The sequence below is a fragment of the Rana temporaria genome, chromosome 7, assembly GCF_905171775.1.
Source record: "Rana temporaria chromosome 7, aRanTem1.1, whole genome shotgun sequence".
NCBI classification, from domain to species: domain Eukaryota; kingdom Metazoa; phylum Chordata; class Amphibia; order Anura; family Ranidae; genus Rana; species Rana temporaria.
The window spans coordinates 131,719,324-131,742,247 of NC_053495.1; the positions used below are offsets into that span (position 1 = coordinate 131,719,324).

Genomic DNA, 22,924 nt, shown 5'->3' on the forward strand with positions numbered 1-22,924 from the left:
TGTCACTCTATTTTTGTTTATAGCGCAAAAAAATAAAAACCGCCAAGGTGATCAAATACCACCAAAAGAAAGCTCTATTTGTGGTAAAAAAAAGGCTGCCAATTTTGTTTGGGAGCCACATCGCACGACGGCACAATTGTCAGTTAAAGCGACGCAGTCCCGAATCGCAAAAACTGGGCAGGTCCTTTACCTGCATATTGGTCCGGGTCTTAAGTGGTTAACTGACAATTGCACGGTTTTATTTTTTGTGCTATAAACAAAAAAAGAGCAGCAATTTTGAAGAAACACAACGTGCGCCTGCTATCCTGCTTAAAGAGACCGACGTACAGCTACAACAGCTCATGTGATCTTGCTGACCTGCCACAATATAATGACGGTGGCTGGTTGGCAAGTGGTTAATAAAACACTAGTTAGGCTCACAGTTAACCCTTTGATCCCCCTGTTAACCCCTTCCCAGCCAGTGTTAACACAGATCGCTATAAAAAGCACACGTGCAGTAGGTGTCAGAATGTCCACCTCAATATCCCAGTCCTGCAATAAGTTACTGATCGGCACTATCACTAGTAAAAATAAATAAAAATATCCCATAGTTTGTAGACGCTAGAACTTTTGCACAAACCAATCAATAGAAGCTTAATTTTTATTTATTTTTTAACCAAAAATATGTAGCAGAAAAAATCGTTAAAAAAAAAAAAAAATTGTGTGGGGCGTGTACTAAACCCCCTGAGCCATAACCAGCGCAATGTGGTTGTGCTGTAAACACATTCCCGCGGACAGATTAGTTGGCAAGCGTACCTCAAAGACCCACACCAAAGAACAAAGCGGACCTCCCCTTCCCCTTCATTAGCTGGGATCTCCAACCCCACTATACCCTCAGTCCTCTCTGAAGCCTGCACTGATAGGACTGAATGTGTAGAATTAGGTGTGTCACAGCCTAGTACATGCGAGCAATCTACTATCGGTATACCGATGGCAGACTGTACCAGGCACATTTCCCTGCCCCAGCTGCTGCAGCGCCGAAATAAGTTCTCTCCCAGCCATCTACATGCCCAGCGGTTGAATGCTAGCTTAGCTAAATTGCTAGCACTTCAACTGCTGCCTTTTCAGTTGGTAGATTATGCCCCCTTCCGTGAGTTTGTGGAATGTGCGGTACCTCAGTGGCAAGTTCCCAAATGCCACTTTTTCTCACGCGGTCAGTGGTAAGGTGCATATTACCGCTGACTCATGGTCCAGCAGGCATGGACAGGGACGCTACCTATCTTTCACGGCGCATTGGGTGACTCTGCTGGCAGCTGGGAAGGACGCAGGACAAGGTACAGTAGTGTTGGAGGTTGTTCTGCCACCACGCCTCCAAAATGCTACTACTGATTGTGACACACCTCTCTCCTCCACCCCCTCCTCCTCTTCTTCCTCTGTGGCCTCTTCTTGTGCTGATGTGTCCTCGGAACCAGCCATGCTCCGTAGGCATTCAAGGGGCTATGCAGGTACGCAGGCAAAGAGATGCCATGCGGTGCTTGAGCTGGTGTGCTTGGGGGACAGGAGCCACACTGGGCCAGAGGTTCTGTCAGCTCTGCAGGGGCAGGCTCAGAGGTGGTTGAGGCCATGCCAGCTTAAGCCAGGAATGGTGGTTTGCGACAATGGCACCAACCTCCTCTCCGCCCTGCGACAGGGACAACTGACCCATGTGCCCTGTTTTGCTAATGTCCTTAATTTGGTGGTGCAGCGGTTCTTGGGCAGGTACCCAGGCTTACAGGATGTTCTGAAGCAGGCCAGGAAAGTCTGTGTGCATTTCTGACGATCATATAATGCCAGTACTCGGCTGGCAGACCTCCAAAGGGAATACAACCTGCCCAATAACCGCCTAATCTGTGACATGCCCACCAGGTGGAACTCTATGTTGGCCATGCTGCAGCGGCTGCACATGCAGCAGAGGGCCATCAATAAGTATCTGTAGTAGAACTGGGACAGAGGAGCTTGGTTTTTTCCCCACACCTAACCGATCGGTCAAAACCGATGGTTAGTACGCAAAAGCATCGGTTCCAAACCCGCGCATGCTCAGAATCAAGTCGACGCATGCTTGGAAGCATTGAACTTAATTTTTCTCTGCACGTCGTTGTGTTTTATGTCACCTCGATCGGTTTTTGAACTGATGGTGTGTAGGCACATCAGACCATCAGTCTGCTTCATCGGTTAACTGATGAAACAGACCTTCAGTCCGTTTTCATCAGTTTGGACTGATCGTGTGTACAGTGCCTAAGACTCAAGAATTTGGGATATTTCCCTGGCCTAGGTAATAGTATAATGTGTGCTTGGTACATTGAGGTAGGTAAGGACTGTCACTCGTAGCTTTCTGCAAATACTTTGCAGAGCCTTGGGGATATGTCTTTTATATGTAGTTTATACATTCCCCCGGTAACCCATCAGGCTGAGTTTTGTAGGGGGGAAATTAGTTAACTGCCCCTTCTATTTCAGAGATGTAAATTTCTAGATTTATAGGCTCTGCCTCCTCGTCCTTTAAGGGAGAGACTACGCAGAGTGTCTATCAAGGGCAAGAAATCAAGGGATGGGTCCTGGTTGTATAAATAAATACTGAAACTCCCAAAGAATACAAGAGAGGTCAGTGATAGTGTCCTCAACCTCTAAAGTAAGTTCAGAGACAATAGTCAGGTGTCAGGAGTCCACAACCAAATTGGCTAGCAGTTTACCATTCCTATCCCGGATTCAAACAATTTCTCAGCCTGAATTGCAGCATGAGTGAGGGACATGAGATGAAGCTCTAGATCTCAGCGGTCCTTTTACCAGGATAGAATAGTTTCCCCCAGTGGGTGAGAAAGGACAATCAGAACTGCCTCAGCCTCCGCCTGCACAAGCAAGGTCAACTGGGTACTATGTTTGACTCTAGTTGATTTTTATGGCTGAGATATATTGCCCTCGAGTATATGCTTTAAAGGCATCCCAGATCACCTGAAGGAATGCGGAGGATTGCAATATTGAGCAGCAGAGTTCGTCAACAGTTCCTGCAACTTCTCATATTTAAGCCATTTAGAGTCCAAACGCCAGCAGCCCGATGATTTACTGCCCCCTACAACTATACTAAGTTTCAATTGAGAATAGTTTGAAATGCCTCAAGGCAGGTAGGAAGTCACCCTTATGCCGCGTACACACGGTCCTTTTTTCGGCATGAAAAAAACTGAAGTTTTTCAGCATGTCCAAAAAACAACGTTTTTCCAACTTCATCATTAAAAATGATGTTGCCCACACACCATCGTTTTTACAAAATGATGAACAAAGTGTGGTGACGTATAACACGTACGACAAAATGCTGAAGGGGAAGTTCTATTCGCCTTTGGGCTTCTTTGAGCTGATTCCTTGTTAGTAAAAGACGATTCACGCTTTTTTGTCTGCTACAGCGTGATGAATGTGCTTAATCCATTATGAATGGTAGTTTTACCAGAATGAGCGCTCCCGTCTCATAACTCGCTTCTGGGAATGCGCGGGTTTAAAATGTTGTTTTAGCCCACACACGATGATTTTTTACAACCCGAAAACAAATTTTTTTTTAGAACCTGAAAAACGATGTGAAGCCCACACACGATGATTTTAACCACTTCCAGACCTGCGCACGACGATGTACGTCCTATTTTTAAAGATTGATATCTCGGTAACGGCAGCAGCTGCTGCCACAACCAAGGTATCGATCTTTAGTGTGCGCGGTCCGGTACACGATAACGGCGGTCTCCGCGAGATCGCCGTTATCGTGGCGGGAGAGGGCTCCCGCCGCTCTCCCGCACCCTCCGTCGCTTACCGGAGCCGTCGGCAGCGGCGGAGACGATCGGGACCGTTCAGCTGGTGACTGGGGACGAGACTGAAGGAAAAATCTCCTTCGCCCGTCCCCATAGCTCTGCTGGGCGGAAGTGACGTCAAAACGTCAGTCCCGCCCAGCCTCTTAAAGAAACATTTTTTTTTTGTCATTCGAAAAAATGACAGTTTCATTTTTTTTTCTTGCATTTTAGTCTAATTATGAGATGTGAGGTCTTTTTGACCCCAGATCTCATATTTAAGAGGACCTGTCATGCTTTTTTCTATTATAAGGGATGTTTACATTCCTTATAATAGGAATAAAAGTGATCAAATTTTTATTTTTTTCAGTGTAAAAAGTAATAAAATAAATAAAAATAAATAAGAAAACAAAACTTTTTTTTTTAAAGCGCCCTGTCCCGACGAGCTCGCGCGCAGAAGCGAACGCATACGCGAGTAGCGCCCGCATATGAAAACGGTGTTCAAATCACACAAGTGAGGTATCACCGCGATCGTTAGAGTGAGAGCAATAATTCTAGCCCTAGAGCTACTCTTTAGCTCAAAAAATGCAACCTATAGAATTTTTCAAACGTCGCCTGTCAAGATTTTTAAGGGTAAAAGTTTGACGCCATGCCACGAGCGGGCGCAATTTTTAAGCGTGACATGTTGGGTATCATTTTACTCGGCGTAACATTATCTTTCACAATATGTAAAAAAATTGGGCCAAATTTATTGTTGTCTTATTTTTTTATTAAAAAAAGTGAATTTTTTCCAAAAAAAGTGCGCTTGTAAGACCGCTGCGCAAATACGGTGTGACAAAAAGTATTGCAATGACCACTATTTTATTCTCTAGGGTGTTAGAAAAAAATATATATAATGTTTGGGGGTTTTAAGTTATTTTCTAGCAGAAAAAACTGTTTTAGTCTTACAAACACCAAATCTGAAAAACACCTAAGGTCTGGAAGTGGTTAAATGACGTTTTTAAAAACATCGTTTTTTTTTTCATGCTGAAAAACGACCGCGTGTACGCAGCATTATAGCCAATAACATCAGTCTAGAGCTGAATGCTAAATCAATATGGGTACTAGATTTATGTGAGGCAGAGAAATGTGAATAGAAATGGTCTAATGGGAACTTAAATCTCCATATTTCGGTCAAATCAAAGGTTTGAGCCCAGGACCCAAGGTCCACACTAGATGTCCCCCTGAGAATTAGAGGAGTCTTAATCAGCCAGCAATACAGAATTTTAATTCCCAGCCCATATGACACAAAAAATCTGTAGAGGTACCGGTTTCTCCTAGATGGTATAATGTATGCCAGGGGAAAATGGCGGAGGAATATACACATTGACAAAGGCATATTTCACAGCACCCAATTCTAGGACTAAAATAATAAAGCAACCTCCTGGATAAGAACACACATGTAATACCTTATTTGAAAGGGATTTGTTGATAAGTATGGTGACACCCTGGCGTAACTGGAATAGGTAGCATGAAAAGCCTGCTGCACCCACGCTCTACGGAGGGATAGAATTTTGTTCCCTAAAGGATGAGTTTCCTATAGGAAAATTATATGTGATTTATGAGTATTGAGGAATTTGGACATAAGTGAAACTAACTTCAATTTAATTGGTACAGTAGACTGAAATAAAGCATCAAAATGTGGATAGTGTTCTTGCTCTGTCATGAGCAATCGCAGGTGTACGACAGTCATTGCGCCTGCGGGGCACTGGCATCGGCTCCTCGTACACGCTGCGGGCGCGTGCCCCTAGTGGCCAAAAGGCAAAGCAACGTAAGGTAACGGTGCGCCCAGCCGTGCCATTCTGCCGCAGTAAAACTGTGTCGGCTGGTCCCCAGTGGTTAATGAAGATCGTGTTCACATGATGTATGTAATGTCTTTTGTGTGATGAGGCTGCATCTGCATTTCATTTTCTGATTTTTTCTGATTTTGAGTTGCTTTTCAATTTTGTTTTTAAAAGTCCCGGTTGCTGCATTTTTGCAAAAATAAAATAAAAATAAATTTTTAAAAAACCTTTAAAAATGCATCAGAAATGCACCTCATTGTGTATTTGGTCAGTTTTTGGGTCACATGTCCATGTTTTACAGGTGCATTGCTGGGAGTTAGGCAACCAGGAAACACTGAAAATGCATCACAAATGCCTATGCATTTTGATGCATTTTTTAACGGAGCAGTGTGAAAGCAGCCAAATGTGTGCAAGATCTCTGCTGCCATGTCCACTTTAAGCATAGAGATGCTTTATAACTTGAATTCTAATCTGAACAATGTGTTAATCTTTGCTTTCAAAAAGATTACAGAATATACAGTATATGAAAATGTATACATCTGCAATATGAACATGCTCCCCCCTTTTACCCCCATTCTATCTGGTATCTGATCCAGCACAATAATAAAATAAAAGATGCCCCTTATTAAACATAAAGCCATGCAGGACATCAAAGCATGTGCAGTAAGAGAGCTAACAATTGCAAATCCTGTCATGTCTGCAAGGAGCAGAGGAATTATCTTGTTATCAATTTAATAATAGAACATTGAAGTAAATAATGCCATCTACTGACATAAGTAACACTGTTGCCTCTTGGGAAATCCACGTCTGTAGAATCTGTCAATCTGGATGGATATGGTCATATTAAGGTAGCAGGGAAAGAATAGATTTATAGACTGAAGGTGCAATGTTTAATAAGAAGATTCTGCATAGTGATAAAGACAAGTCATTCAGAATGGCTTGACATATCTGACCTGCATTCTTTCTCATTTTATACATTTCCCCCACCTGGTTTTCTTGTATGAATAATTTAATCAGACATTAACCTTTTAGCCTGTTCTTTATTTTCTATTTTTTCTTTCTGAACTACAATTCTTTTGATTGGAATATTTAACCAAGAAATTAAATACCCTAATACATTTATTTGCAGAGAAAATATTCCGTTGAACTGTATTTAGTAGAATTATGGTGCAAATTATTCCTTCTGCTTCAGATTATATATGGTATTTATACTTTTTTTGCACACAGTTAAGGTCATTTAACAAATACAAAATGTGAGCTTGCAGCTAATATTATGATTGAATGTTCAATATAAATAACTTGCAAGCTGCCAGTAGCATTTTGACCCTTTATGGCCTACAAAGCAACACTCAAATGTAATTTTCAACCCTCAACACTAAAATAGCCAGATGCTACATTTAAAAATGGAGAGGCAGCTGTTAACAGAAAAAGTGGTATACTTACCTCTCTGGCAGGGAAGAGCAAATTCTTTGCTCTCTTGCAAAGTCATTGGCACTGTTGCTATCTAACACTTAAAGGGTCTGTCCAATAACATAACCACCCCAAACTGCGTGTCAGGCCTTGTACATACGACCGAGTTTCTCGGCAAAAACTAGCAACAAACTTGCTGGGAGATATTTTTTTCGTGTGTACATTTTCGTCGAGGAAACTGTCGAGAAACTCGACGAGCCAAAAAGAGAGCATGTTCTCTATTTCCTTGACGGGAATGGAGAAAATTGGCTTGTCGAGTTCCTCGACAGCCTAACAAGGAACTCGACGAGGATAACGATGTGTTTCGCCTGTCGAGTTTCTCGGTCATGTGTACGAGGCTTTGTAGTTCCTAGCTCTAATATCACTGCAGGATACAGCCAGCACCCAGCACCCTGCATGGGAGCAAATATTCCCTAAAAAGGAACTACAATAAAGAAAAACCTAACAGAGATTTTAATATTTCCTCACTGTAGTATTAACCACTTCAATACTAGGCACTTTCACCCCATCATGCCCAGGCCAATTTTCAGCTTTCAGTGCTGTTGCATTTTAAATGACAATTGCGCGGTCATGCAACACTGTACCCATATGAAATGTGTATCTTTTTTTTTAAGACAGATAGAACTTTCTTTTGGTGGTATTTAATCACCACTTTTTTTTTTTTAAATTGCTAAACAAAGGAAAAAAGACCCAAAAATTTGAAAAAAAAAACAAAACAAAAAAAAAAGATTGCTTTCCACTATAAAATTTTCCAAAAAACGAATTGTTCTTTATGTGCGCTGATAAAACTGCACTAATGGGCACTGATGAGGCTGCACTGATGGCCATTGATGAGGCTGCACTGATGGCCACCGATGAGGCTTCACTAATGGGCACTGATAAGCTGCAGTGATGGGCACTGAGAAGGCGGTACAGATACTGTAGGTGACCCTGATAGGCAGCTATGATGGGCACTGAGAAGCTGCACTTATGGGCACAGATGAGGCTGTACTAATAATTAGGGCATTGATGATCAATGCCCTAATTATCAGTGTAAACAATGTACTGACAGCCTTGCCGGTTATGTGCAATCCTTTCCTCACACAGACACGGTGTGAGCAAAGGACTGCTGATAACCAAAAATTCTGTTTACACATGATCGGCTATGTTTGGAAACAGCTGATCACATGGTAAAGGACCCCTGTTATTGGCCCTTTACAGTGATCTGCAATCAGCTGTGTCTAACAAAGACAGCTTCCACAGAACATGCCCATTGTGCACCCTAGGGGGCATGCAGGAAGTGGGGTTCTGGGAGTAAATCCATGGACGCCTTCCCAGAATTAGACGACCATTTAATAGCCATCTTTTGGGAAGTAGTTAAAAGTACTTAAAACAGTAATTAACCCAGAAGCATACATTCATTATATTGGAGTTTACCAATTCTTAGATTTTTTTTATTTTTTAGGCCTTTTTTTCCTTTATTTTTATCTGGGGATCAAGCTATTAGGTCTGTTGCTTACCTCCATGACTAAGCCTTGTGGGTTGGGTGAAGCATGTTGGGGGCATGACCTAAATGGAGGTAGGCTGAGGCTGCAATCACTTATTACATGCTGGGCTAGTATGGTGTACGGTGGCTTAGATTTTTTTTCTATTTGTTCTGTGGATTGGGTGGACTCCTAGTCTGACCTGTGGAACATACTGAATGTGGGACATAGATGCTGGAGCAGAGACCCTAAAATTGGTTTAGGTTCATAGTCAATCTTTCAGCCATTTAATCTGTATTATAAAGACATAGGAGGTACTCTGATAGGGGAAAGCAGGGTGAACTGAGCTGCTGAATGCTTCTGCTGTAAACTTGAGGATAAATTGCTTCACAGTTAGAGTTGAGCGAACCCGAACTGTAAAGTTTGGGTTCGGTACGGACTTTGGGTTTTTCCCGAACCTGGACCCGAACCCGAATAATTGTTGAAAGTTCGGGTCCAGGTTCGGAGTTCGGGGAAAAAAAAATGCGCGGAGGTCCCCCCAAATTCAATAACCAGACCCTTTAGGTCTGGTATGGATATTAAGGGGAATCCCGCTGTCAATTTAAAAAAAAAATATGTAGGGTTCCCCCTAAATATCCATAACCAGACCCTTCAGGTCTGGTGTGGATTTTAAGGGGAACTCCACCCCAAATTTAAAAAAAAATGGCGTGGAGTTCCCCCTAAAATCCACACCAGACCCCTTATCCGAGCACGTTGACCTGGCCGGCCGCAGAAAAGAGAGGGGGACAGAGTGCGCCCCCCCTCTCCTGAACCGCAACAGGCCACATGCCCTCAACATTGGGAGGGTGCTTTGGGGTGCCCCCTAAAGCACCTTGTCCCCATGTTGATGGGGACAAGGGTCTCATCCCCACAACCCTTGCCCGGTGGTTGTGGGGGTATGCGGGCAGGGGGCTTATCAGAATCTGGAAGACCCCTTTAACAAAGGGGACCCCCAGATCCTGCCCCTCCCCTGTGTGAAATGATAATGGGGTACACTGTACCCCTACCATTTCACAAAGGAAGTGTAACATCCATCCATTCAGAGCACAGCTCAGCAAATGACGCGCCAATGCTTTGACGTTTCTTTTATAGGGGTGGCTGGCCACGCGTCACGTGACCCCGTCCCGCTCTGACACAAGGGCTGTCCCAGTGACGTAGCAGAGTGTGCGTCAGAGGGGGACGGGGTCACGTGATGCGTGGCCCGCCTCCCCTATAAAAGAAACGTCAAAGCATCGGCACATCATTCGCTGAGCTGTGCTCTGAATGGATGGATGTTTTCATCGCTGGACCAATTGCTGGAGACATCACCCGTCGCTGGAGAGATCACCCGATGCTGGATAGAGACAACGATGGAGCAGCGAGCAGCACCGATCGTCTATTTTCACCGCTGGATTTTTATTTGGTTTAATTAATAACGTAATTTGTTCTACGGTGTGTGTGTTTTTTTCTGAAAACTACTCTTTACACTTCCTTCGTGAAATGGTAGGGGTACAGTGTACCCCATTACCATTTCACACAGGGGGGGCCAGGATCTGGGGGTCCCCTTTGTTAAAGGGGTCTTCCAGATTCTGATAAGCCCCCTGCCCGCATTCCCCCACAACCACCGGGCAAGGGTTGTGGGGACGAGACCCGTGTCCCCATCAACATGGGGACAAGGTGCTTTGGGGGGCACCCCAAAGCACCCTCCCAATGTTGAGGGCATGTGGCCTGGTGCGGTTCAGGAGAGGGGGGCGCACTCTTTTCTGTGGCCGGCCAGGTCAACATGCTCGGATAAGGGGTCTGGTGTGGATTTTAGGGGGAATTCCACACCATTTTTTTTTAAATTTGGGGTGGAGTTCCCCTTAAAATCCACACCAGACCTGAAGGGTCTGGTTATGGATATTAAGGGGGAACCCCACGTCATTTTTTTTTAAATTGACGGCGGGGTTCCCCTTAATATTTATACCAGACCTAAAGGGTCTGGTTATTGAATTTGGGGGGACCTCCACGCATTTTTTTTTTTTTTTTACTAAAAGTCCATGTCCCATTGACTTCAATGGGGTTCGAAGTTCGGGTTCGGGGTCCCCAGCCCAAACTTTTTTTTTAAGTGTCCGCTCAACTCTATTCACAGTGACTACAGTCACTTACAGAGATAAGCAAAACCATTTTTTTTAATTCAGTCCTTTATTTTCGTAAAAAAGTGCAGTTAACAATCATCACAGATAGCAGAGATACATGTCAAAAAACCGACAGTAGGGTCAAACATGGTTACAAAGTAAGAGAGGTCTCCTCCCTGTTGTGCAAGGTGGCAGTGAGATCCTCCATGTCTCTGAGTTCATTCACTTTAGAAAACCATAGGGACTTTGCCGGCCGGTTCTCCGATTACCAACAGAGGGGGATGCATGCCTTGGCAGCGTTCAGTAGCTGGATGGTGAGATAGGCCTTGTATTTCTTTATGGGTCACTCCGAAAAGTGAAGCAAGCAGGCTGCCGGGTTCCCCTCCAGGGAGACATCAGTCAGGTGCTTGATTGTGCGGGCCACTTCGAGCCAGAAAGGGGAGAGCTTGGGACAAGCCCAAAGATGTGCAACATCATCCCTTCTGCAGTGCAGCACCACCAACACAGGCTAGAGACCTGTGGGAAGAACCAGTGCAGAGTGGTGGGTACTCTATACCATCGGGTCATAATTTTTGTAGCAGGTCTCTTGGACTCCTGTGGCTATAGAGGATTTCTGAGAAAACAGGAGAATCTTCTCCCTCTGGGAGTCAGTGAATCGGGTTCCGAGTTCCTCTTCCCATTTGGAGAGGAACGGGGGAATGAACCCTTCCACTGGTTGAGTCAAGGAGGAGTAGATAAGCGAAAGAGTGCCGCAATGGCTCCCTGCGGTGACATGTGTTCTAGTACAGCAAGTTGATAGGAGATACCCAGATTCCACAGGCATCTGCGCAGAAAGTTGCGGAGCTGTAGACCGCTCCAGAAGTCCAGTGGGGGGTCTGTAGCAGACACCCCAGCTTCAGGGGGGAGTTGACCTTGGGTCCTAGAAAGTCACACAAATGGAGGCAACACCCTGCTACCAGGCACTTGAAGTAAGGGTTCTGAAGGCCAGGTGTAAATTCTGGATTACCTAGAATCGGGACCCTAGGGGAGGGCAGCGGGGACACCGAGGAATGCTGAAAGGCATCTCTGGTCACTGATAGTGTGCTGCCTAGGGTGGAATGGCCATGTCTTCAGAGTCCTCCATTTCCATAGCCACCCAGTGCTTTGCCTCTGAATGGCAATGCCAATCCACCAGCCTAGTCAGATGAACTTCCCTGTAGTAGGCTTTCATGTCCGGGAGGCCAAACCTTCCCTACTTTTCGCAAGGTGGAGGAGTTAAAGTCTCATGCGGGGCTTGCGCTAGGACCAGACAAAATTGTGGAACATAGAGTCAATTCCCTTTAAAAATACTGGAGGTAGACGGATAGGAAGTGCCTGCAACAGGTACAAAACTCTCGGCAACAGGGTCATCTTGAGGGCACTGCAACGGCCAAACCACGTCAACGTGAGGGAGTGCCAGCAGAGAAGATCCGCCTTTCGGCAAAGAAGTAGCGGGGCAAAATTTGTCGAGTATAGGTCAGCATGGTCAGGAGTGATGTCGACGACCAGATACCGGATAAGGTCAGTTGTCCCTGCCCACCTTTATATCGAGAATGGAGGATTTGGATAGATTCATTTGAAAGAGGGAGACAGCGCCATATTCCTGGAGGGCTTGAAGCAGATTTGGGAGGGAGGTAAGTTTTGTTAAGAAGAAGATAAGGTCGTCCACAAATGCGGCCACCTTGTGGGGTCCCGAAGATTTTTGGTAACCAATGATGCCTGCGTCCGCCCATATTCTGCATAGGAGAGGCTCCAATGTGAGAATAAAGATCAGAGGGGACAAGGGACAGCCCTGCTGCGTGCCATTGCGGATGTCGAAGAAGTCAGACCTTGTTTCATTGACTTTGACCGCTGCAGTCGGGTGGGAGTAAAGGAATAGTATCCACCCCAGCATAGAGGACCGTAGGCCAATGTGCTCCAACGTGGGCAAAAATATTACAATATTTGAATATCACATTGAATCTCCATGCCACGCTCGCACTAACCGTTTATTTAACTATAGCATTTACATTAACCCTTCACTAACTTTATCTGTAACTCTCACACTAGCCCTTCTTGTAACATTTACCCTAACACTGACTTTTCCTCTAACACTACCTTTCACACTACCCTCCCTTTGGCCTGAACACTAAGGCCTCGTACACACGACAGAGTTTCTCGGCAGAATTCACCGAGAAACTCGGTCAAAACCCGGATTCTGCCGAGAAACTCTGTCGTCTGTACAGTTTTGGCTCGATGGAGCCGCCGAGGAACTCGACGAGAAAATAGAGAACATGTTCTCTATTTTCTCGTTGTCCTCGTTCTTCTATGGGAGAAGCCGGCCCGCCGAGCTCCTCGGCGGCTTCATCCCAAAACTCGACGAGGAACTCGACGTGCCAAGCACGTCGAGTTCCTCTGTCGTGTGTACGGGGCCTTACCCTTACACTAACCCTCACACAAATAAACAATGTCTGTAATTCTAACTCTCACACTAACTATTCTTACAGTGTGCAAACTCAAAGCCATGTGTGCATTCCATACTCAGTTCTCCCGCATTGGGATCCTTTGTGTCAAAGACCCACCCTATCTGCTCTCTGCAAGAATCTCTCAATATGGAGTAACAATAGTTTATGCAAAAAAGAGGTTGGATTTCACTGTGTTTATGTATTTGTTTTTATTTTTTTATATACATGTTAAAATTACTTACAAATGTGTGTTCAATATAGATGGGACTACCTTACACTACTAATTCACTGAAAGCTCTGCCTATCTATAGCCAGCTCAAGCTTCTTAGAAACAGTGTTAGTACTGAGGTCTTTTTTTTGTTTTGTGTGCATATTCTACTTGATAAACATAATATGTTTTGTTCAATTTAACTACTGCAACCTGCACTGTATTCATCATTATTGATGGTGCGCAAAACATTTTAAGCTGTATATCACTAACCAATTCTCTCCATTTAATGATTTAATTGTCAAACGGATGTTACTTTTGCAGTCATTCTACCCACAGTTTCAACGGCACTACTTATCATCCTGCAATAGCCAGCAGACTTTAAATAATTCAGAAAACACTAATTTTCTCTCTCATTTTCCAGGAAAGCACAGTTGGATGTAATTTTGTTGCAGATGCTCAGTGCCCATATACAGGACCCAGAACTGCAAAGTGGCAATTATAAACCATATCATAAATACAGTAAGTGACAAAGGTAAAGACAAAGCAGTGTTTACAATGTGGATCTGCTGGACATATGCCTTGCATTGCAAAGTTCAGGTAGGAAGCAAATACAAGGTTTTCTCTAAAACCTTGCTTTTAAGAGCATTTGACAAAGGTTAGCTTAATCACTGTTATCACCATCATTGTCATCTTGTGTATTAGTCTTACATAGTTGCATAATAAGTATGTTTGGAAAAAGACACTTGCCAAAACAGTCCAAGAAGGTTCATGTTTTCATTTTTTGAAGAGTATACAAATCCATGCCTTTTGTGCTCATTGGGGAAGACATCTAAAAGTTTTTTTTTCTTTTACTTGTTGTCAGTACTTCCAGCTGATACAACTACCTGGGGGGGGGTCAGTTCTACATCTGTGCTTCTCTAGCCATGCAAACCCCTTGACAATTTCAAGTTAAACCTTCTTTCCTCAAATCTTAATTTAACAGTCACCATTGATTAATTTATAGATCATAATAATTTTGCATGTCATTTATTTAGTTATTCCCTTATAACCAAGGTCCTCAGGCCCCTATTCATTTGAACTGTATATTTAAGATGAGGCCAAACAGATGTTTTATAAAGGGATAATAGTATTGATTTGTTCCTCAAATACCCTTGTCAATGTAAGTATTCTGCTTGTGTTCTTTGTAGTCCGGTTCAGTTAGATTTCTGCAAACTTTCTGCAACCAGAGCCCATCCGGCATGGCTGGTGAGGAACATTCCATATGCCTAATACCTGCAGCACCTTAAAAATTGTATCCAGGACACTAAATTTCATGATCAAGCTAAAACATCACAATGCCGCCTACTAGTTTGCTGTTACTCCTGTTCACTGCTTAAGAAAGCCTATAACAAGACCCAAGCCAACTCTATATCATCGTTGCTATACAATCCCAAAAAAAAAAAAAATCAAACAGTTAAACAAATCACTACATTTTCAGTCAATGAAGATCAATTACGATCTATCATATCAAAACATTGGCACCTCCTTACAGAGGAACACAAACTTACCAAATATCTTAAATCCACCCCCTGAACTTGGATTCAGCCAAGCTACTTTTTTTTGCATGACTGCCTGACAACCAGCCACTACTGTCCTGATGTTGCTGGACCTTCACTCCCCCATGGTACTTATCAGTGTGGGTAATGCCCCCGTTATACATGGGTGATTGAGTGTCCAGCACTTCATCTTCCCAATGCTCAACAGCATAGGTTAAAAATGCAGGTTGTACACCTTGAGAGGTTATATATCTAATGACTCGTCTATGAAAAGCCTTTTACATATTCAAGACAATACATCAATTTGGTCAATGAATAGGTGATCATATTTACTATTCTGTCGTCCAGGGCTTCAATAAGGCAACGCGCGTGCGCTGATACTTCCGGCGCATGCGCGATCGGGTGTTGGGCCTCGTGATGTTATCAGCCAGCATCCAGGCTGGCTGAGGTTGGAGCATTATAAAGGGCCCAGTTTATCATATCCATTTAACATATGATGGTGGATGCACGCAGAAAGTTGACCATTGCCTTGTTACAACTACTATTTCCACTTGTTTGGATTCTGACTCTAGCTGATTCATCGTTGGTAAGTTATGCTTATACCCTGTCCGCTGTCCTTATGTGCCATCTATTGCCTGGCTATAATATTACATGTCAGGAATAGATATTGGATCTTTTTCTTATATTCAATTACAGATATCATAACAGCGTTTTTCTGTTCTCAACTCTGTTGAGAGTGAATGAGATGGATTCAATGATTTAATATGTTAAGATTCAGCCTTATTCTATCGGTCCCACTGCCTTCTTATCACCTGTGATTCCTTTGAATGGAATTTTTATTCACCGGAAACAGCAGATTGGTATTTTTGCTTAACTGCACACTCACTGATGACTATTGGGTTTGACTAACATTCAAGCTTATAACAATCTATATGATTATATTATTTAGGACCTATAGGGATACCTTGGATATGTTCCCATGCTCACCCAGGAATATTTGACCTTGATGCCTCCTCTGTTTGCTAGTTCAACCTTCAAGGTAGAGATCCTTCTTTCCAATGATTAAAATAACTATAGAACATGTAGGATAATTATTATGGTCTCTATTATGCTTTGTACTTATCTATTTTATTATATTTCTCTTTTTTTCCTGTTTGTTCTCCTGAAGAAGCGGGGAGTGTTTTAGACCTTCTGTATGTTCACATGGTGATTGGAGGTATCCCTAACTCTAGGTGATCCCCCAATTGAGGTGGTATGACCACCTAGATGAATCTACTGTGCAATGTTAAAAGATTACATGTAAAATAAACATTAATGGTTTTAAACAAAATTTGTTGTAATGTCTCATGACGGTACTGGGAAAATCCTATTTGCCCCACCTCTTCTCTTATATTTAAATACATATTTGCGGTGTTGGTACCCCAATCTTTTCATTTATAGATTTACCTGAGAAGTCATCCTACAACTTCCAAGAAAGGTTTGAAGCTGAACTGCTTCTTGCATCATCAAATAAAATTTTTAAGGACTGGTTAGTAGTGTAGTGGGGTAGAGAATTTCCATCATGTCTGAATTTCCATCTGACTACTGGAGACTATTTGTGTTCTGTTTGTTTTTAATGTTTTTAGTTACCGATACAGTAGTAGTTTTTCTTCGTAGAATTAGTAGGATTTAGTAGCCTATATATGTACAGAAGGGGGTGGAATTCGTAGAATTAGTAGGATTTAGTAGCCTATATATGTACAGAAGGGGGTGGAACCCAACACGGGGAAGGTTAGCAGCCAAATAATTTTAGACCTGCTGTGGTGTGGCAATATAAACTCATACATTTAAAAATACGTTCACCTTATCTTTGTAAATATAATAGTTTTTATATCACTGTATAGTTAATTTGCTAAATGAATAGAAACACTAGGCAAACTTTAAAAAATGTATTTTCAAACTAAAAAAACAAATTCTTTGTCAGCAAAAATGTGTTATGTAACGGTTTGTATTTTAATTTCCCTCACATATGATTGGATATTTAATTGGATATTCAATTTGTACTTATTCACTAGCATTCACCTTGCAAAATGAATCTTCCTTTGCTAGGAGAATATTCTATATTGCTTTAATAAATCATCCTCTTTGTCACTGAAGTATCCAAATATGTCAAGACTTGCATATAACTGGTATATTGTTTAAGTTTTGAATAATTCAAGCCACTATTGGATAATCCTACTTACATGTTTAGGAAAGTCCTGTTTTAGTTCAGTGACAGATTTACACCAATAAGCAGCAGTCTTCTCACTAATGAGTTCAATATTCAAGAAGGACCCTTGGCCAGGACCATACAAGTGGCCAGATGTTGTTCCTCGGATGATTCTTGGGGAAACATTGGTTACTATATCCTGCAATGAATAAAGACAGCCCTTGTTAAATAAACAAGCTAAGTCAATAAACCAATCATTACTAATAGGACTACAACAGAATTTAAATTCTGACACAAGATTCTTATACAATCCTAAATGTAGGCTCTACTCAATTAAAAAACACTTAAACAGGCAAACAATAATACACAACATAAATAAACCAAAACACACATAGACTGATGTGTGTATTCCAATAGAAGTAAAAGTTAGGTTAGATTAATCTACCATAAAGTGATTTTTCCTTTAAAGAAACAAAATTGTGCCTGAACTACAGTATAAGTGGACCCTGTTCTGGTCCTAGGCTGCTACCCTCTCGTATTGTGACAAAGGAAGCACTCTCAAGACAATTCTTGTAGTTTACTGAGGAGTGCCTGGTACAAAAGTTTATTTCACTTAAAGGACTTTTGAAACAGTTTGAAACAGTTGATGGTTAAGAGCATTGAATACAGCCAATGTGTTTTGGGAAAAATGTCTTGCCCCATTTTCAGGATTTAAACAGTTGATTTTAATTAAATCACAATAGAATGTACTAGAGGACCTGTGTTAAGGCTTGACAACAATTAATATCTCCCGATGGCAGTAAAGATAGCAAGGTCTAGTGACATCTGTTTTCCTGATGCTTTTTTACATTTGTAATCAAAGTGGATGGTAATTCCCATTATCTTTCCTTATCCAAGATGGTGGTCTGGTATGAATTGTAAGGGGGATCCCAAGGTAAAAAAACAAACAAAAAAAAATCACATAAGATTTACCCCCACACAATGCAACAAAATTTTTAGAATTTGCCCTTTAGGCTCAGTGCACACTGGAACCGGCGGCAGAACGCACAGGAATGCTGTGTGTTCCCATTCTCCATTTCAGGGATCAATCAGGGCCGAATATTTTCCTGAATTCAGCCCTGAAATGGAGCCAAATATGCACAGCGATTCTGTGCAGTGCACTCCGCAGCCACCCCAGAGATATGTGAACTGGCTCCATAGAGAGTCGGTCACATTCTCCTGCTATGCAAATTGGATGCAGGGAAAACAGCATCCAATTTGCATAGGTGTGAAAACGGCCTTATTAAAAGAGCCTCTACCTGTTTAATAGCATTTGAAAAACTTAATTTTGCATTATTACATTTCCCCAGGAACATGTACCCAAATAGCATGTTCGTTGTAGTACATCATTGAGGTTTGGCACTTCATGGGCGGGTTTAAAGCATCTTCCAAGATTAATATTTAAAGAATCTGTGCATTTTTAATGTTTCACTTTAAAAAAAGACCTGCTCCAAGCTAAACTGTATTTTTTACATTGGTGCATGTCCTTCCTGGCAATATATCACTTCCCATGCCCTTTGTTTGATAATCTCTTGCCTATTAGGCCTCATGCACACTGGACGTTTTTTGGCATTTTTTTTTAGCAAAACTATACTCCCATGAAAGCTTATGGCTCAACAATGCTGATAAACACAGAATAGCCAAATTTTTAAGCTATTTCCAGCTTTTTTTCAGAGTTAGAGCTGTTTTACAGCTGTAAAATTCCTCTCAAAACCCATTAGTTCTGGGGTTTTTTTTGCAGCCAGAAAACGTCCCTGCCAAAAACTGCTGATAACAACCTATGTGTGCATGGAAACATAGGAAAAACATGCTGGGGAGTTTATCGACTGCAGAAGAAAATACCTGAAGCCAAAAACAGCAGCTATAAAAACGTCCGGTGTGCATGAGGCTTTAGCCTTGAAAATTATAATAATTGTTTTTCAAGATTCTCCTCCCATTGACTTAAAGAGAGTCTGCACTGAGGTTTTCAATGTGTGGATTTTTTTGCAAGTTTGCTGAACCTGCTTGCAAATTGAACCCAAGATTGACTCTCAGGCCCGTACACACGATCGAGTTTCTCGGCAGAATTCAGCCAGAAACTCGATCGGAGCTGGATTCTGCCGAGAAACTCGGTCGTGTGTACACTTTTCAGCGAGGAAGCCGACGAGTTCCTCGTCGGGCCAAATAGAGAACATGTTCTCTATTTCCTCGTTGTTCAATGAGGAAAGTTGGCCCGCCGAGATCCTCGGCGGCTTCAATACAGAACTCGACGAGGAACTCGATGTGTTTGGCACGTCGAGTTCCTCGGAACGTCTGTACGGGGCCTCACTCTCACTACAAAGCAATTAGAGATCGTTTTTTAAGATCTGATCATTGAATTAAGGCTCTATATAGATGGATCAAAATGTGGCTAGTTTAATAGAGACAGACCAACATTTGATCTACATTTTGTCCTCCTTATTCAACAGATCTGTCAAAGGGACACACAGGACAACCTTTTTTTTTCGAAAAGCAGCTGCAGAGCAGTGTATTCTGCCAGCATCAATATACGCTTTTTGCAATTTTTTTTTGCCAAAAATATGTAGAAGAATACATATCGGCCTAAACCGAAAAAAAAATTAGATTTATTTTTTTTAAAAATTGGGATATTTAATATAGAAAAAAGTACAAAATATTGCTTTTTTTTCAAAATTGTTGCTCTATTTTTGTATAGCGCAAAAAATAAAAAACCGCAGAGGTGATCAAATACCACCAAAAGAAAGCTCTATTTGTGGGAAAAAAAGAACGTCAATTCTGTTTGGGAGCCACGTCGCACGACCGCGCAATTGTCAGTTAAATCTATGCAAAAAGTGCTCTGATCTTTGGCCAGTCAAATGGTCCGGGGCTTACGTGGTTAAAACAAAGTTCACTTACAGTATCCATTTTGCCCATTTCCCTAACCTAGCCTAACCTGACCAACCCTTCCTTGCACAATGGCATATTTGCCTCGATTTAGTATTTGCATACTCAGTAGTGCCCTACAGTATTGGTTTGTGTCCCAAATCAGGAAATTGTTGGAGATGGCAAAGACAGCAAAGGCTTGTGTTGCTAGATCAATGTTGTCCCTACAGAAGTTTTGTATTTGGTATGTAATTGATGTATATACTCCTGCTACCTGTCTTGGAGTTATTGGATTCCCCATTGACACTAATGTCTCACCACATAATTCTGACAGGTAGTGCCAGCAACAGGAATAATTAGTGCTAGTTGGTTAAAGAGAAGAGAGTACCCAAAGTACTTGTTTTAATGCTACAAAATATTAGGAAAACATTTTGAAAGCATTGGTTCATTTTTTTTTTTTTTTTTTTACAGCAGCTGTTTGACAATGGTTGTATAAAAACAGTAAACATTGCCTTTTATTTCATATATATATTTTAATAAAATAAACATAAATTACATTGTTTTTAATATATCTTTAAAAATCATAATGCAGCACAGACATTAAAAACTGAAACACAGTAGCCAAAACAAACAACTGTGTTCCTTTGCCATGTACTTCAGCACCAAAATATAATTTGGTATACACATTGAAACAATATTACTAACAATGTAAGAATGTGTATTGTTCAGCCAAATGGGTAGATGTGACAAGGTTGTACTGACTAATATTAATGATAGGAATAAAAACAAATCCATATAGATCATCGTAGAAGAGGGGGATCATGTGGTATTTCAGAATTCTTCCTCAACAGCATAATGAATAAAGGTCATTTAATCAAAGATTATTAAAATTCTATATAACACTTTCACTCCCCTGGCCATAGAGTTTAAGAGATCCGTGATGATATAACATGAACCCCATTAGCACACAGCAATTAAGGTCAATTTACATATTTTAATTAAGAGCCACCCCATATAAAACAATTACGGTAATAAGCATACTAACTGGATTTCATAACATTTGGACATTTCTTTTCCCACTAGATAGACAGGAATCCTTAATTTGCATTAATTAGCTCTGATCTGCATATGTTTGATAAGGCATACCCTTGCCACATAAGATTATTTATTCCTGAATCTGCCAAATGTCACTATTGCTGAGAATGGCAAGAAGGTTTCTTAACATGAGCTATAAATCTTTTCCTTAATTTACATTTACAAAATATTTGATTGCAGTATAAAGTGGGGTGTTACATTTCACTCGAAACTGTGGAGATCAGATAGTCAGGATACAAAGCTAAAGGTCCCTTTTCTCTAAACATGTATTCTTTTATGTAAACAGAATATCACAATCCTTGAGCTGACAAGTTATAAAGTATAAGTTTTAAAGCGAATGCCAAAGACTCAAAATAATAATATTTTCTTTACAGGCAAAAAAAATAAAATATTTTAACAGAAGTTACAGAGATTGCCAGGGCAGTCATTTTGACTACCTGCAAAATGTAAAATTTCAACAGACGACCAAATGAAGAAAGAAAAAAAGGAGATTACAGATGCTTCCAATAGCAATTTTGTTTTAAAGGAAAATCTGCAGATTTAAGTAAACATACACAAACCCAACTGCATTCCGCCTGAAGTAGTTCTTTAATGCACAACTGCAATAAAAAATTAATAGCCTATTAAAAGATAAATAAAATAATAAAAAAGGTTAATTTTGCTGCAATACTTACCTTCAGATCATGAACTGTCCCCCACAGTAGTTAATTTTCACCACTAAATGTCATTGATCTTTTTAGTTGAATGACAGCCAGTGACATTCAATGCATTCCTCTGAGCCCAGGCTATTAAAGATCCACCCCAGTCTGTTACTGGAAAGTAAAGGAGAAGCGGTGCAGTTATGAGCTCATCTCCTTTTCACCTTGCTTTTTTTCTACTGTCAGCATGCACCTTGTAAGCATAAACATATTGGCTCCTTGTGCTGCTTATCCCTCTGCCACACTAAGATAAGAGCTGGTTCACACAGGGGCAATGCGACTTTGTGCGCGACTTTGCAAGGCGACCTCAGCACGACTTGAGTGTGAACCACAGCGCGACTTGAAGTCGCCTCCAGGACAGGGGACTTTTCCAGTGGCCAATCAAAGAGTAATCAGCTCTGTGGGAGGGAGGGGTTTGCCGCAAAAACAATTTTTACTTCCTGGAAAGTTGCTTTAGTTAAGACAGGGGATCTGACTTGGAGGCGACTTCCATTGAAATCAATGGGTACAAGTTGCCTAGAAGTCAGATTGAAGTAGTACAGGAACCTTTTCTGAAGTCGGAGTGACTTCAGTAGTGTACATTAAGATGGCTCCTATTCACTTCAATGTAATTTGACATGTCAGGCGACTTCAAGTCGGATCCCAAGTCACCCCTGTGTGAACCGGCTCTAACTGTACAGGGATTACAGGAGTCTGATACCAAGACAAGTTCAGTTTTTTACTATTTACACTGCTTCTCAGGCAGGAAACCCTCACAGATGCCTCCCAACCCCTCACTGAGCTTGATGCTGATAAAAGATACAGGTAAAATTGCCATTACATGACAATTACATTAAAGAAAACTAAAGACCTTTTCAAGTAACAGTTTTAACCTTATTTTCAAGCCCTCAATTGTCTACTGAGTCCTGCAATGGGCATAGGTCAGAGGGAGGAACCATTGAACACCATGGGGGACCCAGGAGATCAACACTCCCAACATACTTTAGCCAGTAAATTCTGATAAGTTTTACTTTGGCAGTGCAGGTAATAAGAAAGGTAATCATATATTGTTTTTAACAGGTATTGCTATTTTTGACTGTGATAAATACTGGCAGGGTTACTTTATAGCACTGAAAATCATATTTTTTATGTCTATATTTGCAAAATATTAACTTTGTAGATTGAAGA

General features: G+C 41.6%; 1 protein-coding gene across 1 annotated transcript in view; it reads right to left on the bottom strand.

The window, feature by feature from the left end:
• DPYD (dihydropyrimidine dehydrogenase) overlaps window positions 1–22,924 on the bottom strand; it is a 1,498,502-nt gene that overhangs the window by 467,359 nt on the left and 1,008,219 nt on the right. Inside the window, exon 14 of the mRNA XM_040359980.1 lies at window positions 17,101–17,265. Within this exon, the coding sequence (XP_040215914.1) occupies window positions 17,101–17,265 (165 nt within the window). The remainder of the gene's footprint in view (window positions 1–17,100; window positions 17,266–22,924) is intronic.